The following is a 19971-nucleotide window of genomic DNA, read 5'->3' on the forward strand; positions in this document are numbered from 1 at the left end:
GGAAAGAGGTCTATACCAATTAGAAAGAAATGCTTTGATGAACTTACCAGTGGCAGGAGGAAGTGTGATTGGAATTGGCGTCGTGGCTGTAATAGTTAAAAGTAGTGTTAGTCTTATGTTAGTCTTATATAACTGAAGATAAACAGTGGCGTTTGAAGATTGCAATTTTTGATAGGGCAGTGCAGTGTCGTAATCTATCATAATTACGACATGCGTTTTAACGTCAGCAAGGATTTGCTGTAATCCCTGAATGTGTTTGATATATATCTAATAAGTGTTGCGTAATTGGGTTTGCCAGGTTTAAAAAAAATCAATAAATATTGATATGTTGCGAGCATATGATGATCATTCGTCACTTATGAACGCCTTTAACGATTGACAAAAATGAATTAAATTTGTTTATACCAAAACGAAACTTTGATTTATTTGTATATTGTATATTCTTATCAACTCGTACCATAATCAGATGATACAGTACACACTTACTTGGTGGATAAGGTCGTCCACGGAATCCCTCTGGAGGCTCCTCGGGTACTGAAACCGCAAATATTTTTCATCATTCGTAAGGTTTTGAACTTAATCTGCGGATATGATTCGCTACACCTCATTTTACATATGAAACATGTTTATTATTTACCCATGACCGTTCGAAATGATTCTGCTAGGAATAAATATCCTTTGTCAAAAGACAAACTGGCTGATTTCCTGTATTGTTTTTCTTAGAAAACTGAACGTTAAATGGGTGTTTTAATCTTATAATACACACATTTTAAAATTTCAATATACAAATTAAGATTCCTTTAATATAATCCATATTTAGATATTGTTTATTTTAATCAAGATATCATGCAATTGAAAAGCCGACAATAAGTACAAAAATAAAAAATGGATTGGAAATGCACGATGCGCAAAAATTATAATAAACAAATTATCGGTACATACTTCATTAAGGTAGAATAATATTTAACTCACATGCATCTAGGAACGCTAACTCGTCGTCGATATCCTCGGGTCGGTCGGACAGTAAGAAAAGACGCTGGTATTCCTCCAGAGGATGTGACGACACCTCGTCCAGTTCACTGTGGTCCCGGAGTCCCACTCCAACAGTGAATATATAGGCACCGTCATCTTCTAATTTCTCAGCTGCTCGGAAAGCTCCATATCTATCAACGCTTTCATCTTGTCCGGTGATGAGAAGGACGAAGTTTCTAGCGAAGTCTCTGTCACCATTTTCAGGTCTGAACATCCTCCGTCTCACGTAATCTAAAGCAGCCACGGTGTTTGTCTCTCCTGGCTGATACCGGACATCGTCCATGGCGGACACAACGCCGTCCCTGGTCAAGTAATCGTCCAGCTGGTATTGGACGGCCTGGTCAGTACTGTACCTGAGGAGGCCGACACGGAATTTCTCATTGTCAATACTGAGTCGACCAGCGACCATTTTAGCGTAATTCCGGATCCATTCGAATGTATCTGGTGTTACGGAAGAATCCAGGACGATGACAAGATCAAAGGCATTAGGCGGAGGTGTTGGGGCGTCTGTGACTGTAATCGATAATAATTATGCATTTAGATCACGAAAGCCGCCATAATATTAATACTTCTGAAACATTTGCCACACATAAAATATTCTTATTTTTTTGTTTAACAATTCAATTACAAGCTGTACAACAATCATGTGTATGAGACGAATTCTTTTTGATAAATATTCGAGACGTAATTGGTATAAAGTGATAGGTTGAATTGAGATATACATATACCAAGCATCCATCAATATATGATGGAGAGTCTATGTTTATATTTAAGTGGGACAGGAAAACAAAAATCGGTAATTATTATATAGTTCATTACAATCATTGTTAACATAATTTATAAAAAAATTGGATTCATAAAATATCAGAGCATGCAGAATTAGTTTTACTTTTCTGTGGGTAAAGAATAAAAGAAATGAAACATACAATTTTTATATCACTCGAATATATAAATCAACATATCACAACATGCCACAGATATACGAATAGAAAACAAAAAGAGGAACCAACATAATTTGCTGTTTCATTTACGAATACATGTGATCTGAAATTTGTTTCCTTGTATGGGATTTATGCCATGAGATTAAAGCTCACAAAAATGGAAATCAAATCAAAATTAGTATCATGAATCTAATATGAAGGAAACGATTGACTTTTGTATTAATCTCATCATTGCTTTCATTTTTCCTGTTTGAAGTGTTTAGCCATTTCTGCGGGTTAGAGATCAATGCTACTTTAGTCCTCACCATGTACAATCAGAAGTTAGTAAAATGCAAAAGTGTTATGAAAATAGTGTGGGATATAATGGGTCTCCTTTTCAGGTAAATACTTTAAAGGATAGTATTTAACTTTTACGAACATCTTTCAATTTTGCAGAGCATAAGCGGCAAAACACGCGACTCTGACTCTATGTATTGTGACGTATATTGAGACGTCACAAAACACATTTAAATCATCCGAGGTCAATTTCATGCTGGAATATCGAGGGTCAAGATATGGATCAATGCAAAGAGGAAAAAGGCAGATTCTGAAAATTGTAAATTGCACATGCTAAAGTGGAGTAAGGTCGGGGATCCACGAGTGTTACCTGTGGTAGTAGGTGCCGGAGTTGTAGTGGTAGTTGTGGTCGTAGGTGGCTCAGTGGTTCGCTTAACTGTCACACACAGACAAGTATAACAAACAGATACAGTACAGATTCGTGAAGATAACATACAAATTACTGGTGCATAGAAGTAGAACGAGACGAAAATTCAACAGAACACTTTGACATATATTAAGACCAATAGTGAAACATCAGAGTTTAAGAGTGAATAACAAACAAAACATCACATGTGCGACAAAACGAAATTCCAATATAGTTTACGAGGGAATTATTAGAGGTGTCGGATTTGTTCTTGAAAAAATCATGTAACATACGATATATAATACACAAGGCATTATCCTGTATCATTATATAATTCCTCATATCAAAATAAATTCTAACCTGTGTATAGTTACCTGGTTACAATGGCACCAAATAATTCAACAAACGCAAACATGCAAGCACATTTTGACATGGTCCCAAACATTACTGCCGAGTTTTATTAAAATCGATCGAGTTGTTAAGAAGGAGTTGTTCGGACAAAATTTGACACCTGTGTATAGTCACCTGGTGACTATGGCAACCAAAATTTCGACAAACACGTTAATGGTGTATAGATATAGAACGAAACGATAATTTACCAAAACACACTTACACTCAACAAACCACTCTTACATAGATTAAGAACAATTGTGAAACATCAGAGTGTAAGAGTGAGTTACAAACAAAACATTACATGTGATATATAACGAAATTTCATTATAGCTAACGAATGAATGAAAGTGCTTTCAAACGACAATAAACCATGTTTAAACAATGTTCACAATTTGAAACATAAACAGCACGTTAAAACATGGATACAATAAAGAGGACTATATTTACCTGGACAGAGAGAAGAGAAGACTCGGTCACTCAGAGCATTCAGCTCGTCAAAGGTCTGAACGTTGAAGCTGTTTTCTGATGTTGGTTTGTTGGCGATGCCGTCCAACTCTGTGGTATCTTGCAGACCAATACCAATGGCGTAGATGTGGATATCGTCATCCCTGGCTCGGTCTGCTTCTGGGATGGTTCTCCGGGAATTGATGTTAGATACACCATCTGTTAAGATGATACAGATGTTAGGGACGCCATCACGATCTCCGTCAGTGGGGTTGAACATGTTCCTCATCGTCTGTAAAGCGTCCGCCGTGTTCGTACTTCCGTAGATGTAAGGGATTTCGTCGATAGCCTGGTTTATCTCAGCTTTTGTGGAATACGAGTTGAGGTTAAACTGGATTTCCACCCCGGAACTGTAGATCAAGGCTCCCACACGTACGTTACCGGAATCAATGTCGGCATTCCTTAGGAAATCCTTACAGAAAGCCAACATTTTATCGTAGTTATCTTGTCCTACACTGGTGGAGGCGTCGATGATGATGATCAGGTCCACCTTGGACAGGGCACAATCTGAAATGGATCGGAATAAATACGGTTTTCTGATTTTATGTTTTGATATTTATCTTGACAAGGAATTTATTTTGTGCAGGAAAGACCTCTTTATCAATTAGAACTAGAATTATATCAGTATGACATGAAAAGCCGTTGCAACAACAAATTTTGATAGTTTCATCTTAAAAACAATCTGTCCTACAGATCCGATGTTACTTTTGAAACACGTGTGTTGAATACCCCGCTAAAGCATATGCCTTATTTTCACAAAGTGTAGGACTACAACAAATCTACTGTCAGCTCTAAATCTAGGTCAAGTTCTTTAGCCGCATACCGACCGTAAAATGCACGAATACTACAGAAGAATGCATCAAGAAAACCCCATTTCTATTTGTGAACTGCAAATATATCAAGTAGTAATTATAATATTATGGACAGGTTGGTGACATCAGAGATATAGATACGCTTATCTATCTGGCGAACTGTCAATACCGGAAGTCAGCAGATGCGCACGCATCAACTGGAGATTGTTTCAACACGCACCTATCTTAATAAAGCCACTTGGCTCAGTCATTAACGGCTTTAAAAATGCTTTGATAAACTTACCAGTAGCAGGAGGAAGCGTGATTGGAATTGGCGTCGTTGCTGGAATAATAAAATATTGTGTTAGTCTCTGATAGCCAACGTCATAAAAATGCTGAATATTTTTGAACTATCAAGCATATAATGAGAATTTGTCACTTAAGAACGTCTTCAAAGATTTACAAAAACTATGTATATTTGGTTAAAAACAACATTAATTTTGATTTATTTGCAAGGTACATCACTTCGAACTCGCACCATCTTCAGATGATATTCTGCACACTTACTTGGTGGATAAGGTCGTCCACGGTATCCTTCTGGAGGCTGTTCTGGAACTGAAAGCGAAAATAAATAAACGTTTTAATCAACGTGGAATTTGAAAAATAAGTTTTACCTTGATATTATTATGGTAGGAATTGAAGTAAAACACATACAGATTGCTGTGAATTATTATTCTTTTTCTCTCTCTAACTATTCACTCTCAAAATGGTACTATTTTATCTTGACATGAAACTGAGTGAAATATTCGCAATCTTGGCAGACATTATATTACTTTATAAATACATTTCTTAATTGGATATACTTTCATCGAGGATGAACCAACGACCAGAAATAAACTAGAATAGAAAACAAATAGCAAATGTGCATTTCTGTTCACCAAATTTTAATCTAGTTGACACAGAAATATGTCACACTCACGTGCATCTAGGAACGCTAACTCGTCATCGATATCCTCGGGTCGGTCAGACAGTAAGAACAGACGCTGGTATTTCTCCAGAGGATGTGACGACACCTCGTCCAGTTCACTGTGGTCCCGGAGTCCCACTCCAACAGTGAATATATAGGCACCGTCATCTTCTAATTTTTCAGCTGCTCGGAAAGCTCCATATCTGTCAACGCTTTCGTCTTGTCCCGTGATGAGAAGGACGAAGTTTCTAGCGAAGTCTCTGTCACCATTTTCAGGTCTGAACATCCTCCGTCTTACGTAATCTAAAGCAGCTACGGTGTTTGTCTCTCCTGGCTGGTACCGGACATCGTCCATGGCGGACACAACGCCGTCCCTGGTCAAGTAATCGTCCAGCTGGTATTGGACGGCCTGGTCAGTACTGTACCTGAGGAGGCCGACACGGAATTTCTCGTTGTCAATACTGAGTCGACCAGCGACCATTTTAGCGTAATTCCGGATCCATTCGAATGTATCTGGTGTTACGGAAGAGTCAAGGACGATAACGAGATCGAAGGCTCTGGGCGGAGGCGTTGGAGCGTCTGTAACTGTTACAGATAATTAGTATGCATTAGATCACAGAAGATTCATAATAATTGTGCATATGATTTCAGTATATAAATCAACAAATCACTACATGTATAATATAATTGAGTACAAAACGGAAAGTCCATCTGGATTATCATAATTTAGCTAAAGACAGCGTATTAGTGTCTGTTTATTTATCATTTTCCATTTATTCTACAACAAAAATGATTCGCTCAACATTAAACGGGACTAAAATGTGAATTTAAAAAAACATTGACGGAAAGAATAAAAATGGATGTAACATTATATATATTCATTTTCACACCACATAGTTTGTAAGCAATTATTTATGTATAGACAGACGATGGAATGAATTTGAAGCAATGTATATCAATGGTAACGTGTAGTATTGCACAATTATGTGACGTTACCTAATTAAAATGAGGCACATGAAAAATGTGTAATATTGCATATAGATATATACGTTATGTAAAACAACAAGAGATCACAAGGGGATCTTTGCACCCACCAAAGAATGATTTACATCTGACAAAGGAAAAACAGACCTTTTCTCTACTTTTCAAACTTTATTATCAAAATCCAAGATGGCGGTCAGTTGGCCATTAGAAGACCGATGTCACCCAAAATGCAATATGCACCAGACAAAATGAAATTTCAGACAGATTCCTTTAGTAATTTCTCAGAAATAACGGTAACAAACTTCAAATACAAAAATCAAAGATGGCGGCCGGCCATATTGTTGATCGATCACTCCCAAAATGCAATATGCACAACTAATGCTTAAACGGAACCTACATATGGAATTTGAAACAAATTCCTTCTGTACATTTTAGGAAATAGCGGCAACAAACTTCAAATAGCAAAATTCAAGATGGTGATCAGTCGACCATCTTGTTCACCAATCAGTCCCAAAATGCATTATGCATTATTAGTACCCTAGAGCAACCTACATATGTAATTTGAGACAGTAAATTCTGTGAAATAGCGGTAACAAACTTCAACTATCAAAATCCAAGATGCCTGCCTGGCGGCCATATTGTTTTTCCAATCAGTTTGAATATCACCATGACACTCTTTTGGACCATGGAAACCATACATGTAAAATGTGAGAAAAATCAGTGGACTACTTCATAAGAAACAAGTATTATTGAAGGACAGACGACGGCCCACGGACGAAAGGCAATTTGAATAATCCACCATCTGATGATGGTAAGCTAAAATAGGCACATGCTAAAATGGAGGGAGGACAGGGATCCACGAGTGTTACCTGTGGTAGTAGGTGCCGGAGTTGTTGTGGTAGTTGTGGTCGTAGGTGGCTCAGTGGTTCGCTTAACTGTCACACACAGACAAGTATAACAAACAGATACAGTACAGATTCGTGAAGAAAACATACAAATTACTGGTGCATATATCGAAGTAGAAAGATACGATAATTCAACGAGTAGTTTGACATCAAATTGAAACAAAACAATAGTTGGACATCAAATATAAACGACAGTTGGACATCAAGTATCGAGTGTGAATAACAAACAAACATTTGTGCGACAAAGACAATTTTAGATAAAGAAAGATATGTAAATGTTTTTAATAGAAAATATACCACAATTAACAGTAATAACATATCCGTATTGGAATATACCATCGACAAGAAACAGTAGTGAATATTCGATAAAATCAGATATGAATTTTTGTTACTATCATAGTTACCTGGACAGAGAGAAGAGAAGACCTGGTCACTCAGAGCATTCAGCTCGTCAAAGGTCTGAACGTTGAAGCTGTTTTCTGATGTTGGTTTGTTGGCGATGCCGTCCAACTCGGTGGTATCCTGAAGACCAATACCAATGGCGTAGATGTGGATATCGTCATCCCTGGCTCGGTCTGCTTCCGGGATGGTTCTCCGGGAATTGATGTTAGATACACCGTCTGTTAAGATGATACAGATGTTAGGGACGCCATCACGATCTCCGTCAGCGGGGTTGAACATGTTCCTCATCGTCTGTAAAGCGTCCGCCGTGTTCGTACTTCCGTAGATGTAGGGAATGTCGTCAATAGCCTGGTTTATATCCGCTTTCGAGGAAAACGTGTTCAGGTTAAACTGGATTTCTACCCCGGAACTGTAGATCAAGGCACCCACACGTACGTTACCGGAATCAATGTCGGCGTTCCTTAGGAAATCCTTACAGAAAGCCAGCATTTTATCGTAGTTATCTTGTCCTACACTGGTGGAGGCGTCGATGATGATGATCAGGTCAACCTTGGACAGGGCACAATCTGAAATGGAACGAAATATATTGTTTTTGATTTTTGGCATGTACGACGGATGAAGGTTATGTCACTTTGTAAGTATTTTTGTAAAGTACTAATTCCCGATTTTAAAAAAAAAGTTCAGGAATAAATTTTACGGTTTCTATCCGTTTTGTCAAAATTCTACTATACGAGTAAGAAAGCAAAATGATAGACTCACCAGTGGCTGGAGGAAGTGTGATTGGAATTGGCGTCGTGGCTGGAATCATGAAAATTGTATAACTCTGTCAGAAACTTTACATAAACAATGACGTTGTAAAGGGGAACGTGTGTTTGTCCAAACAATACTTGTTAGGTCGAATTTCAATACAATACGCCATTCATAAGTCATACTAGCACACGTTGGCGTCACTGAAAATTGGGATATATGTTAATATTTTCTACATCAGTAGTGTATTTTGTTTATCATTTCCTATTTGAAGTCTCAATTTAGTTAACAGATTGCAGCACTATTCAGTTCTTTCTCACGATTGTGAATTTTCGAAAGTTTTAAAACTTCGTATCTCAGAACGTGTTTAGGATTTGACCATGTTAAAAAACTATTGTATTATACAAAAGCTTTAACCTTCATTTATTTGCTTTGTATGTACAGTATACATATTTATCCAGTCGTATTATCATCAGATATTATACTGCACACTTACTTGGCGGATAAGGTCGTCCACGGAAACCCTCTGGCGGCTCCTCGGGTACTGAAAAACGCAAATATTTTATCATATAGTTTGGGATAATGCCAATTTTCGGTGATTATTCCAATATTCCTTTCACATTCGAAACTATGTTTTTGTGCCATTGGACTATTTTTGGTTATCTAAGAGCAAATGACTGGTTGATGATATGTTGTATTTCGCAAAACAAAACCATTAAAACGAGAATTTTAAACCCGCATGCGAAATATATCGAAATATTCGCAATTCTGGAAAGACTGGTTTACGTTTTACACACTATTGATATTGCTTTACACTATTTTAATAAACATTGCTAAGGGAAATCAGTAGCAATCCAGAACAACAGTAAATGAAGGTTGAGATTAAATTAATTTAATATTTTGGTATATCTCCATTATTGTAGAGGATGTTACACTCACGTGCATCAAGGAACGCTAACTCGTCATCGATATCCTCGGGTCGGTCAGACAGTAAGAACAGACGCTGGTATTCCTCCAGAGGATGTGACGATACCTCGTCCAGTTCACTGTGGTCCCGGAGTCCCACTCCAACAGTGAATATATAGGCATCTTCATTTTCTAATTTTTCAGCTGCCCGGAAAGCTCCATATCTGTCAACGCTTTCGTCTTGTCCAGTGATGAGAAGAACGAAATTTCTAGCGAAGTCTCTGTCACCATTTTCAGGTCTGAACATCCTCTGTCTTACGTAATCTAAAGCAGCCACGGTATTTGTCTCTCCTGGCTGGTACCGGACATCGTCCATGGCGGACACAACGCCGTCCCTGGTCAAGTAATCGTCCAGCTGGTATTGGACGGCCTGGTCAGTACTGTACCTGAGGAGGCCGACACGGAATTTCTCGTTGTCAATACTGAGTCGACCAGCGACCATTTTAGCGTAATTCCGGATCCATTCGAATGTCTCCGGTGTTACGGAAGAGTCGAGGACTATGACGAGATCGAAAGCTCTAGGTGGAGGTGTTGGAGCGTCTGTAACTGTTACCGATAAAAAATAAGCATTATATCAAAGAAGATTCACCATAATTGTGTATACGATATAAGTGTATAAATTATAAATCACACCATCATAATTGTGTACAAAGCAAAACGCCAATATGAGATATCATGATTTAGTAACAGATACAGCATATGTGTTTCTGTTAATCTATCTATTTATACATTTTTATATATTTAACAATATAAAGATATGAAATATCATTATTCCATTTGTTTTCAACAAAATAAATGATGCCTTCAACGATGGGACTAAAATATGAAAAAATGAAAATAATAATTTGGGTAACAAAAATAGTAAAATTGAATGTACAATGTATCAATATATGGATTCAACTTCTCACAACATATTCTGCAAGAACCTATTAAAATCAACGCGACACAATGAATTTAAATCAATGTATGTCATTCGATATCATGTAATAAAAAGGCACATGGGCATTTGTAATATCCAACGGTGTATTTATGTCATAACAAAAACAGTAGACACATGCAAATGTGGAGTAAGGTCGGGGTTCCACGAGTGTTACCTGTAGTAGTAGGTGCCGGAGTTGTTGTGGTAGTTGTGGTCGTAGGTGGCTCAGTGGTTCGCTTAACTGTCACACACAGATAAGTATAACAAACAAACAGATACAGTACAGATTCGTGAAGAAAACATACAAACTACTGGTGCATAGATGTAGAACGAGAAGATAATTCAACAATCACTATCACAAAGATAAGAATAATGAAACAAGAACGTTTAAGAGTGAACAACATACAAAACATCACATGTGCGACAATACGAATTATTCATTAGAGTTTATGACTTCATACAAGTGCCTTAAAACAAAACCAACTGGTAACAATATTCAAAATTTGCGACTTATACCGTAGAAAACAAAACAGTGTGCAGAATGAGATAAAATCATGGATATATGGAAGGGTACTATATTTACCTGGACAGAGAGAAGCGAAAACCTGGTCACTCAGGGCATTCAGCTCGTCAAAGGTCTGAACGTTGAAGCTGTTTTCTGATGTTGGTTTGTTGGCGATGCCGTCCAACTCGGTGGTATCCTGAAGACCAATACCAATGGCGTAGATGTGGATATCGTCATCCCTGGCTCGGTCTGCTTCCGGGATGGTTCTCCGGGAATTGATGTTAGATACACCGTCTGTTAAGATGATACAGATGTTAGGGACGCCATCACGATCTCCGTCAGCGGGGTTGAACATGTTCCTCATCGTCTGTAAAGCGTCCGCCGTGTTCGTACTTCCGTAGATATAGGGAATTTCGTCGATAGCCTGGTTAATGTCAACTTTCTTGGAGAATGTGTTTAGGTTAAACTGTATTTCTACCCCAGAACTGTAGATCAAGGCTCCCACACGTACGTTACCGGAATCAATGTCGGCGTTCCTTAGGAAATCCTTACAAAAAGCCAGCATTTTATTGTAGTTATCTTGTCCTACACTGGTGGAGGCGTCGATGATGATGATAAGGTCAACCTTGGACAGGGCACAATCTGAAATGGAACGAAATATATTGTTTTTGGTTTTTGGCGTGTACGACGGATGAAGGTTATGTAACTTTGTTAGTATTTTTGTAAAGTAGTGATTCCCGATTTGAAAAAAAAAGTTCATGAATAAGTTTTACGGTTTCTATCCGTTTTGTCAAAATTCCACTATACGAGTAAGAAAGCAAAATGATAGACTCACCAGTGGCTGGAGGAAGTGTGATTGGAATTGGCGTCGTGGCTGGAATCATGAAAATTGTATAATTCTGTCAGAAACTTTACATAAACGATGACATTGTAAAGGGGAACGTGTGTTTGTCCAAATTATACTTGTTATGTCGAATTTCAATACAATACGCCATACATAAATCATACTAGCATAAGGTGGCGTCACTGAAAATTGGAATACATGTTAAAATTTCCTTTATTATTAATTTATCTCGTTCATCATTTGTTGAATCGTTTATGAAGTCTTAATTTTGTTAATAAATTGCAGCAGTATTCAGTTTTTCCCCACATTTGTGAATTTTCGAAGGTTGGTAAAAAACTTCGTATCTCAGCACGTATTTCAGGTTTGACCATGTTAAAGATAAATAAGATTATAATTCAGCATTAACCTTAATGCATTTGCTTTGTAAGCCTAGTATACATATTTATCCAGTCGTATTATCATCAGATGCACACTTACTTGGCGGATAAGGTCGTCCACGGAATCCCTCTGGAGGCTCCTCGGGTACTGAAACACGCAAATTTTTTCATCATATAGTTCGGATAATGACAGAATTCGGTGATTATTCTACTTCTCCTTTAACATACGAAACTATGTATTTGTTTGTTCCTTTAGATTATTTTTTTTGTTATGCATGGGCATGATATATTAAGCAAATGGGCATGATATATTAAGGCAAATGACTGGCTTGTGGTATGTTGTATTTGGCAAAAAAAACTGTTAAAACGGGAAATTAAAATCCGTATGCCAAATATATTGAAATATATTGAAATATCCACAATTATGAAAAGAGTTATTTACGTTTTACATACAATTAATATTGCTTTATAATATTCATAGTTATCGAAAACAATTGGATATCAAGGCACTAAGGAAAATTAGATGCAATCAATCCAGAACAATAGTAGATAAAGGTTGAGATGATATTATTTAAACAGATTGGGATATACTCCATTATTGTAATATATGTTACACTTACAAGCATCAAGGAAAGCTAACTCGTCATCGATATCCTCGGGTCGGTCTGATAGTAAGAACAGACGCTGGTATTCCTCCAGAGGATGTGACGACACCTCGTCCAGTTCACTGTGATCTCGGAGTCCCACTCCAACAGTGAATAGATAGGCACCGTCATCTTCTAATTTCTCAGCTGCTCGGAAAGCTCCATATCTGTCAACGCTTTCGTCTTGTCCGGTGATGAGAAGGACGAAATTTCTAGCGAAGTCTCTGTCACCATTTTCAGGTCTGAACATCCTCCGTCTTACGTAATCTAAAGCAGCCACGGTGTTTGTCTCTCCTGGCTGGTACCGGACATCGTCCATGGCGGACACAACGCCGTCCCTGGTCAAGTAATCGTCAAGCTGGTATTGGACGGCCTGGTCAGTACTGTACCTAAGAAGGCCGACACGGAATTTCTCATTGTCAATACTGAGTCGACCAGCGACCATTTTAGCGTAATTCCGGATCCATTCGAATGTCTCCGGGGTAACAGAAGAGTCGAGGACGATGACGAGATCGAAGGCTCTGGGTGGAGGCGTTGGTGCAGGAGTGGTGGTGGTTGTTGTCGGTGCATCAGTGACTAATTAAACAATAATAATTGATTTCTTTAAATAGTTTATCTATTTTTTTTACCTGGAATTGAAAGGCTAGGCCAAATTGAATATCGTCGATATAAGTCCTGTTAATAGACTAGTCAACGTTATTACTCTGGTAATACGAAATATCCATGTATACAATATTAAAAGAAAAGGTTATTGCACTAGATTTAGAAAGGTGGAGACTTCTAACAAAATGTTATAGGTTTTTAAAGAAACGTACGACGTTTTACCAATACACATATGGTTTTTACCTCTAGGTGGAATGACGGTTGACGTGGTAGTTGATCTTTCGTCCTGTTTTAAGCCTGAGACACACAGTTGGAGACAAACATAAACATGTGAACAGAGGACAAATGTAAAACAAAAACACAAGTCACAAACTGTGTATTAACTACAACAATGTGCTAAAACGACAACAATGTGCTAAAACATTACAGGTTAAATACTCTACATGAGTATATAACATGTGAACAAAGTTACAAAGTGAAACATCAACACTAAAACATTGAAATAGTAACACCAATATCGTATCAAAGTCACATATAACATATATGAAAATGCCGACAAAGGGCAATGATACAAAACAAAAGTATGACATGTAATTTATGAAATGTATCAAACATCTACATTAAACATGACTTTACCTGGACAGAGAGAAGCGAAAACCTGGTCACTCAGAGCATTCAGCTCGTCAAAGGTCTGAACGTTGAAGCTGTTTTCTGCTGTCGGTTTGTTGGCGATACCGTCCAACTCGGTGGTATCTTGCAGACCAATACCAATGGCGTAGATGTGGATATCGTCATCCCTGGCTCGGTCTGCTTCCGGGATGGTTCTCCGGGAATTGATGTTAGATACACCGTCTGTTAAGATGATACAGATGTTAGGGACGCCATCACGATCTCCGTCAGCGGGGTTGAACATGTTCCTCATCGTCTGTAAAGCGTCCGCCGTGTTCGTACTTCCGTAGATGTAGGGAATTTCGTCGATAGCCTGGTTTATGTCAACTTTTTTGGAAAATGTGTTCAAGTTAAACTGAATTTCTACCCCGGAACTGTAGATCAAGGCACCCACACGTACGTTACCCGAATCAATGTCGGCGTTCCTTAGGAAATCTTTACAGAAAGCTAGCATTTTATCGTAGTTATCTTGTCCTACACTGGTGGAGGCGTCGATGATGATGATCAGGTCCACCTTGGACAGAGCACAATCTGAAATGGAACGGAATATATTGCTTCCTGTTTTTGGTATACGTTACGGAAAAGGATTACGTAACATTATTTGGTGTTAGTTTGTTAAGTCGTAAATCCTGATTTGAAAAAAAGTTCATCAATTGTACTTGCTGTTTCTATCCGCTTTGTGTAGATTCAATTAAATAGTGTATGAAGTAGCGAAGAAAACAAATGATAGACTCACCAGTGGCAGGAGGAAGCGTGATTGGAATTGGCGTGGTGGCTGGAATTATGAAAATGTATAACTATATACGAAAACTATGCATAAATACTAAATTTTTAATGTTGTAAGCATAAGTTTCGTTGTCTTGACAATAATTATAAATTCTAATGTGGTACCTATTCATTATACATTTTCTTTTGTATTACGTCACACATTTCGTCATACATATGTCATACTATTATAAGTTGTGTCACTGACATTTGCTATGTTCATATATGTATGTAAATAAATACAACATAAGTAGTTTTATAATATTACTCTGTATATAATTTGCAAGATATTTGAAATATAGCTACAGAACTAACATAATTGATATGTGGTTGTTCCAGTATTTGAATTTCCAAGCCTTTTTCTGGAAAGCTTGCAGACCCTGATTACAGATTGACAAACGACAAGAACATTAGATTACAAAATAGACTTGAAATTGACCCATATACACGTATATGCTAATCTACTTATATTATCAGAAGATATACGTCACACTTACTTGGTGGATAGGGTCGTCCACGGAATCCCTCTGGAGGATCTTCGGGTACTGAAAACAAACATTTAGACATCTTATTTTTCCATAAACTATACTTGGGAGATCTATGTTAAAGCAACAGACTTACCTATTGGTGTATGATATTGTATTTCCCCTTAAAACCATCAACACATCAACAGGTGGTTTTAATCTTCAATCCTGATGCGCATTTTATACCTTTTCAAATGCATTTGCATTCCTTCACTTGGTTAAATTTTATCCAGAATAGAAAACATAGAGTAAATGTATATTTTAAGATGTAATTGAAATGTTCATGTTATTGATCTAGTTAACATAAAATGTTTCACTTACGTGCATCAAGGAACGCTAACTCGTCATCAATATCCTCGGGTCGGTCAGACAGTAAGAACAGACGCTGGTATTCCTCCAGAGGATGTGACGACACCTCGTCCAGTTCACTGTGGTCCCGGAGTCCCACTCCAACAGTGAATATATAGGCACCGTCATCTTCTAATTTCTCAGCTGCTCGGAAAGCTCCATATCTGTCAACGCTTTCGTCTTGTCCGGTGATGAGAAGGACGAAGTTTCTAGCGAAGTCTCTGTCACCATTTTCAGGTCTGAACATCCTCCGTCTTACGTAATCTAAAGCAGCCACGGTGTTTGTCTCTCCTGGCTGGTACTGGACATCGTCCATGGCGGACACAACGCCGTCCCTGGTCAAGTAATCGTCCAGCTGGTATTGGACGGCCTGGTCAGTACTGTACATGAGGAGGCCGACACGGAATTTCTCGTTGTCAATACTGAGTCGACCAGCGACCATTTTAGCGTAATTCCGGATCCATTCGAATGTCTCTGGTGTTACGGAAGAATCCAGGACGATGACGAGATCAAAGGCTCTGGGTGGAGGTGTTAGAGCGTCTGTAACTATAACCGATAATCAATAAGGATTAGATTATAGAGGTCGTCATACATTTAATACCATAACTAATGTAAACGTTTATCTCGGATTACCACTTTTCAGTTATTTGTTAAACAAATGTATACATCATCGTTATTTTTTACAAGAGATTAATCTGTACTAATGCATGCTTGACAACGAATATTTCACTAAAAGAGTTATTTGGCATACATATATCATGCATCTATAGTCAATGTCGATATTGTACGGTTGTATAGATATAGAAATTGCTATTTAGCTATACGAAATAGTTCAATAAAATATAATTTTGACATATTTTGTAAAAAAAGAGGTTGGAATCCTTTAGAGGTGACAAAATGCAAGATATTTTGTTTTAAATTTCCCTGGGTTGAGCAAAGAGAAAAGCACATACTGTAGGTGTTCAAACATTTTATATGAGTATAAAATTAAACAATTCACAACATGCATGATAGTCGAATATTAAGCCATAACTGAAAGTAATAGATCCCGATTTAGCTCATGATTTCTTAATCATAACTTCATGTAAATAGAGTCGTCGCGGGTATGTTAAACCATTAGTTTTATGACTGGAAAGGTTACCTAAGATTGGCATTAATTATCCCTTACTCATCTTTAGCAGACATGCAATCCTAGCATGCACAAATCAACTGCAAAATTTTACTTAAAATGAGTAATACAAGTAAGACAATGTATGCAAGCGAATGTTGGCCGCATTTCGTCTGAACTTCACATAAAATGGTGTAACATGAAATATCAAGGTGTTGACACACAAGGAATAGACATAACGTGATGCAAATCAACCAAACGGTATAATGTAGGATTTGTGTATGGTCACTATATATACAATAAACCCCGCTAAGTTTAATGAGTTTATTGTTATTCTGTATTTGCGGGTAGGAAATGATTGTGATGTCACATGTTTGCGAGCGAAACGTCATATTTTTCCGAGAAAACGACGTGATTTACGCCCACACAATAATGATGTCACAATGGATTCCTACCCGCAAGGGAGCTAACTCTGTAATATGCAAAGACGAAACTGCAGTAAATAACTAATGAGATTTCCAGATCTCTTCAAATCTATATCCATTGCATTCGTTGTTCCGAAAAAAAAACCTGTATATTGGTTTTTCTTTGAAATCGGACAATTTAAAACATTTTGAACCCTTTAGTGACCACAGCAGCCATTGTAGATTCCCAGACCTTTTTCAAAAGTATAACCACAATACTCAGTGTACAAATAGGACACCAAATCCTTGTATATCTATTTTTATGTTGACATATTTAGGGATAATGGTGGGATTTCGACCGTCTATTGCACGTCTATATAGTATCAAGTTATAACATAAATGGGTTTAAAACAATGGACCTATTGGTTTCTACAAACAATAATCATGGACGACAGCCAGCCAGATAGGGCCCTAAGTACGTAAGAAACATCAATGAGATAAGGAAATGACTCGTAAATCAAAAGCACATGCTTAAATGGAGAGAGGTCGGGGTTCCACGAGTGTTACCTGTAGTAGTAGGTGCCGGAGTTGTTGTGGTAGTTGTGGTCGTAGGTGGCTCAGTGGTTCGCTTAACTGTCACACACAGACAAGTATAACAAACAGATACATTACAGACTCGTGAAGAAAACATACAAAATACTGATGCATAGAAGTAGAACGAGACGATAATTCATCAAAACAGTTTGACATAAAAAGAGAACAAAATAGTTGGACATCAATTATAAACAAAGCACTCTTACATACATTAAGAACAATTGTGAAACTTCAGAGTTTAAGAGTGAACAACAAACAGAACATCACATGTGCGACAAAACGAAATTTCGATATAGATTACGAGTGGATAAAAATGCCTTTAAACGAAAATAAACCATATTTAAACTATATTAACAATCCGAGACCAGTAGAAAACAAAACATTGCACAGAATGAGATAAAATCATGGAAACATTGAAGGGTACTATATTTACCTGGACAGAGAGAAGCGAAGACCTGGTCACTCAGAGCATTGAGCTCATCAAAGGTCTGAACGTTGAAGCTGTTTTCTGATGTTGGTTTGTTGGCGATACCGTCCAACTCAGTGGTATCTTGAAGACCAATACCAATGGCGTAGATGTGGATATCGTCATCCCTGGCTCGGTCTGCTTCCGGGATGGTTCTCCTGGAATTGATGTTCGATACACCGTCTGTTAAGATGATACAGATGTTAGGGACGCCATCACGATCTCCGTCAGCGGGGTTGAACATGTTCCTCATCGTCTGTAAAGCGTCCGCCGTGTTCGTACTTCCGTAGATGTAGGGGATTTCGTCGATAGCCTGGTTTATATCAACTTTCTTGGAGAATGTGTTCAAGTTAAACTGTATTTCTACCCCAGAACTGTAGATCAAGGCACCCACACGTACGTTACCGGAATCAATGTCGGCGTTCCTTAGGAAATCCTTACAGAAAGCCAGCATTTTATTGTAGTTATCTTGTCCTACACTGGTGGAGGCGTCGATTATGATGATCAGGTCCACCTTGGACAGGGCACAATCTGAAATGGAACGAAAACATTATATTTTCCACATTTGGTTTGTATGACGGATGAAGGTTAAGTAACTTTGACGAAAATACAGTTAATGCTACTTCAATGTTTATAAAGCAGTTATAACGTGTAAGAAAACTAATCTTTGATATACTCACCAGTGGCAGGAGGAAGTGTGATTGGAATTGGCGTGGTGGCTGTAATTATAAAATGTATAATAGTCAGACATCATAATATGATCGGTCACATCCTCAAGATGAAAAGTCTTTCTTCGTACAAATATTGTTATGGCATTATACGTATTTTTACACCATATGTTTTAAACGTTAAGTAGTAAGTGTTGGTATTTTTGACGATATTATATATGTTAATGTTTAAAGTGTACGTAAAATATCAGTTAATCCAGACACAATAGATCTAACAGCTAACAATCAAGTATAGAAATTTGCATGTTACAATTATTACAACAAAAATAATTGGCGTCACAGAAACCACAACCAATCGAAACAGCATAAATTGGTTCAGTAATTCAACTTGACACTATGAAGAGACAATGTGACTATAGTTGCTGAAACCTTTTGTTTTAAATAGCAAATATTTTAATTTTTTTTCTTCATTTTTTTCAATTTTAATTTCCAAGCGTTTAATAATATACAGGTCAATTACACAAGTACATCTATATTCATATCATCAGAAGATATACTACACACTTACTTGGTGGATAAGGTCGTCCACGGTATCCCTCTGGAGGCTCCTCAGGTACTGAAATTACAAAACATTTTATCATATTAAGTATTTGCAACTTAATTCACTAATTCAACCACATCCTTTTCAGATATGAAAAACCAGTTTCCCTAGCATTTTAAAATTGTGCTATGAATAGTGTAAGAAAGGAGCTGGTTGCTTTCAAACGCTCATATTTTATTCATACTCCCTTTTAGATAACCCACAAAAAGGAATTGAAATCTATAAAATGAGACAGGCTTTAATATATATACATGTATATGCATATAATTCCTCATATGATACAATTCTATCATAGATCTTTTACATTAAATGATTTAGTTTCCTCAAAACATATTTTAAAAATCCGACGAAATGCATTAGAAATACATAAATAACAAAAAAACACACTGTATCAAGCTCCTTGGGCCTTTTGAAATTCTAAAAGCCTGTTTTCCCCTCATTGCGGTTCTTGAAATTATCAAAATTCAGCATTCTCGTCCTTCAGATGATTTTTAATACTCATCACAACACTTACAAACCGATAAAATGTAGAAATCAATGTCAGTGTTTTAACGGATAACGGTATTTCAACACTTACACCCAAACCTTAACCTGATCGTTTTTCAACGCCGTCGCCAG

The 19971-nt window shown here is 37.5% G+C and overlaps 1 protein-coding gene across 41 annotated transcripts in view; it reads right to left on the reverse strand.

Annotated features, from left to right (window-relative positions):
• The window catches only part of LOC138310974 (uncharacterized), a 229877-nt gene that overhangs the window by 62497 nt on the left and 147409 nt on the right, over positions 1–19971 (reverse strand). For 30 of the 41 annotated variants that reach the window (XM_069252370.1, XM_069252360.1, XM_069252369.1 and 27 more), the window contains 27 exons: positions 19321–19368; positions 18765–18803; positions 18052–18615; positions 17592–17657; positions 15486–16058; positions 15138–15185; positions 14612–14650; positions 13843–14406; positions 13450–13503; positions 12580–13179; positions 12060–12107; positions 11574–11612; positions 10817–11380; positions 10409–10474; positions 9288–9860; positions 8845–8892; positions 8361–8399; positions 7604–8167; positions 7164–7229; positions 5323–5895; positions 4911–4958; positions 4648–4686; positions 3496–4059; positions 2620–2685; positions 973–1545; positions 487–534; positions 48–86 (listed from right to left, as the gene is read on the reverse strand). In XM_069252370.1, coding sequence (XP_069108471.1) covers positions 48–86; positions 487–534; positions 973–1545; positions 2620–2685; positions 3496–4059; positions 4648–4686; positions 4911–4958; positions 5323–5895; positions 7164–7229; positions 7604–8167; positions 8361–8399; positions 8845–8892; positions 9288–9860; positions 10409–10474; positions 10817–11380; positions 11574–11612; positions 12060–12107; positions 12580–13179; positions 13450–13503; positions 13843–14406; positions 14612–14650; positions 15138–15185; positions 15486–16058; positions 17592–17657; positions 18052–18615; positions 18765–18803; positions 19321–19368 — 6552 coding nt within the window. The remainder of the gene's footprint in view (positions 1–47; positions 87–486; positions 535–972; positions 1546–2619; positions 2686–3495; positions 4060–4647; positions 4687–4910; positions 4959–5322; positions 5896–7163; positions 7230–7603; positions 8168–8360; positions 8400–8844; positions 8893–9287; positions 9861–10408; positions 10475–10816; positions 11381–11573; positions 11613–12059; positions 12108–12579; positions 13180–13449; positions 13504–13842; positions 14407–14611; positions 14651–15137; positions 15186–15485; positions 16059–17591; positions 17658–18051; positions 18616–18764; positions 18804–19320; positions 19369–19971) is intronic. The other 11 variants (XM_069252391.1, XM_069252363.1, XM_069252361.1 and 8 more) reach the window with 10 other exon arrangements.

Source organism: Argopecten irradians, chromosome 16 (assembly GCF_041381155.1).
Source record: "Argopecten irradians isolate NY chromosome 16, Ai_NY, whole genome shotgun sequence".
NCBI classification, from domain to species: Eukaryota; Metazoa; Mollusca; class Bivalvia; order Pectinida; family Pectinidae; genus Argopecten; species Argopecten irradians.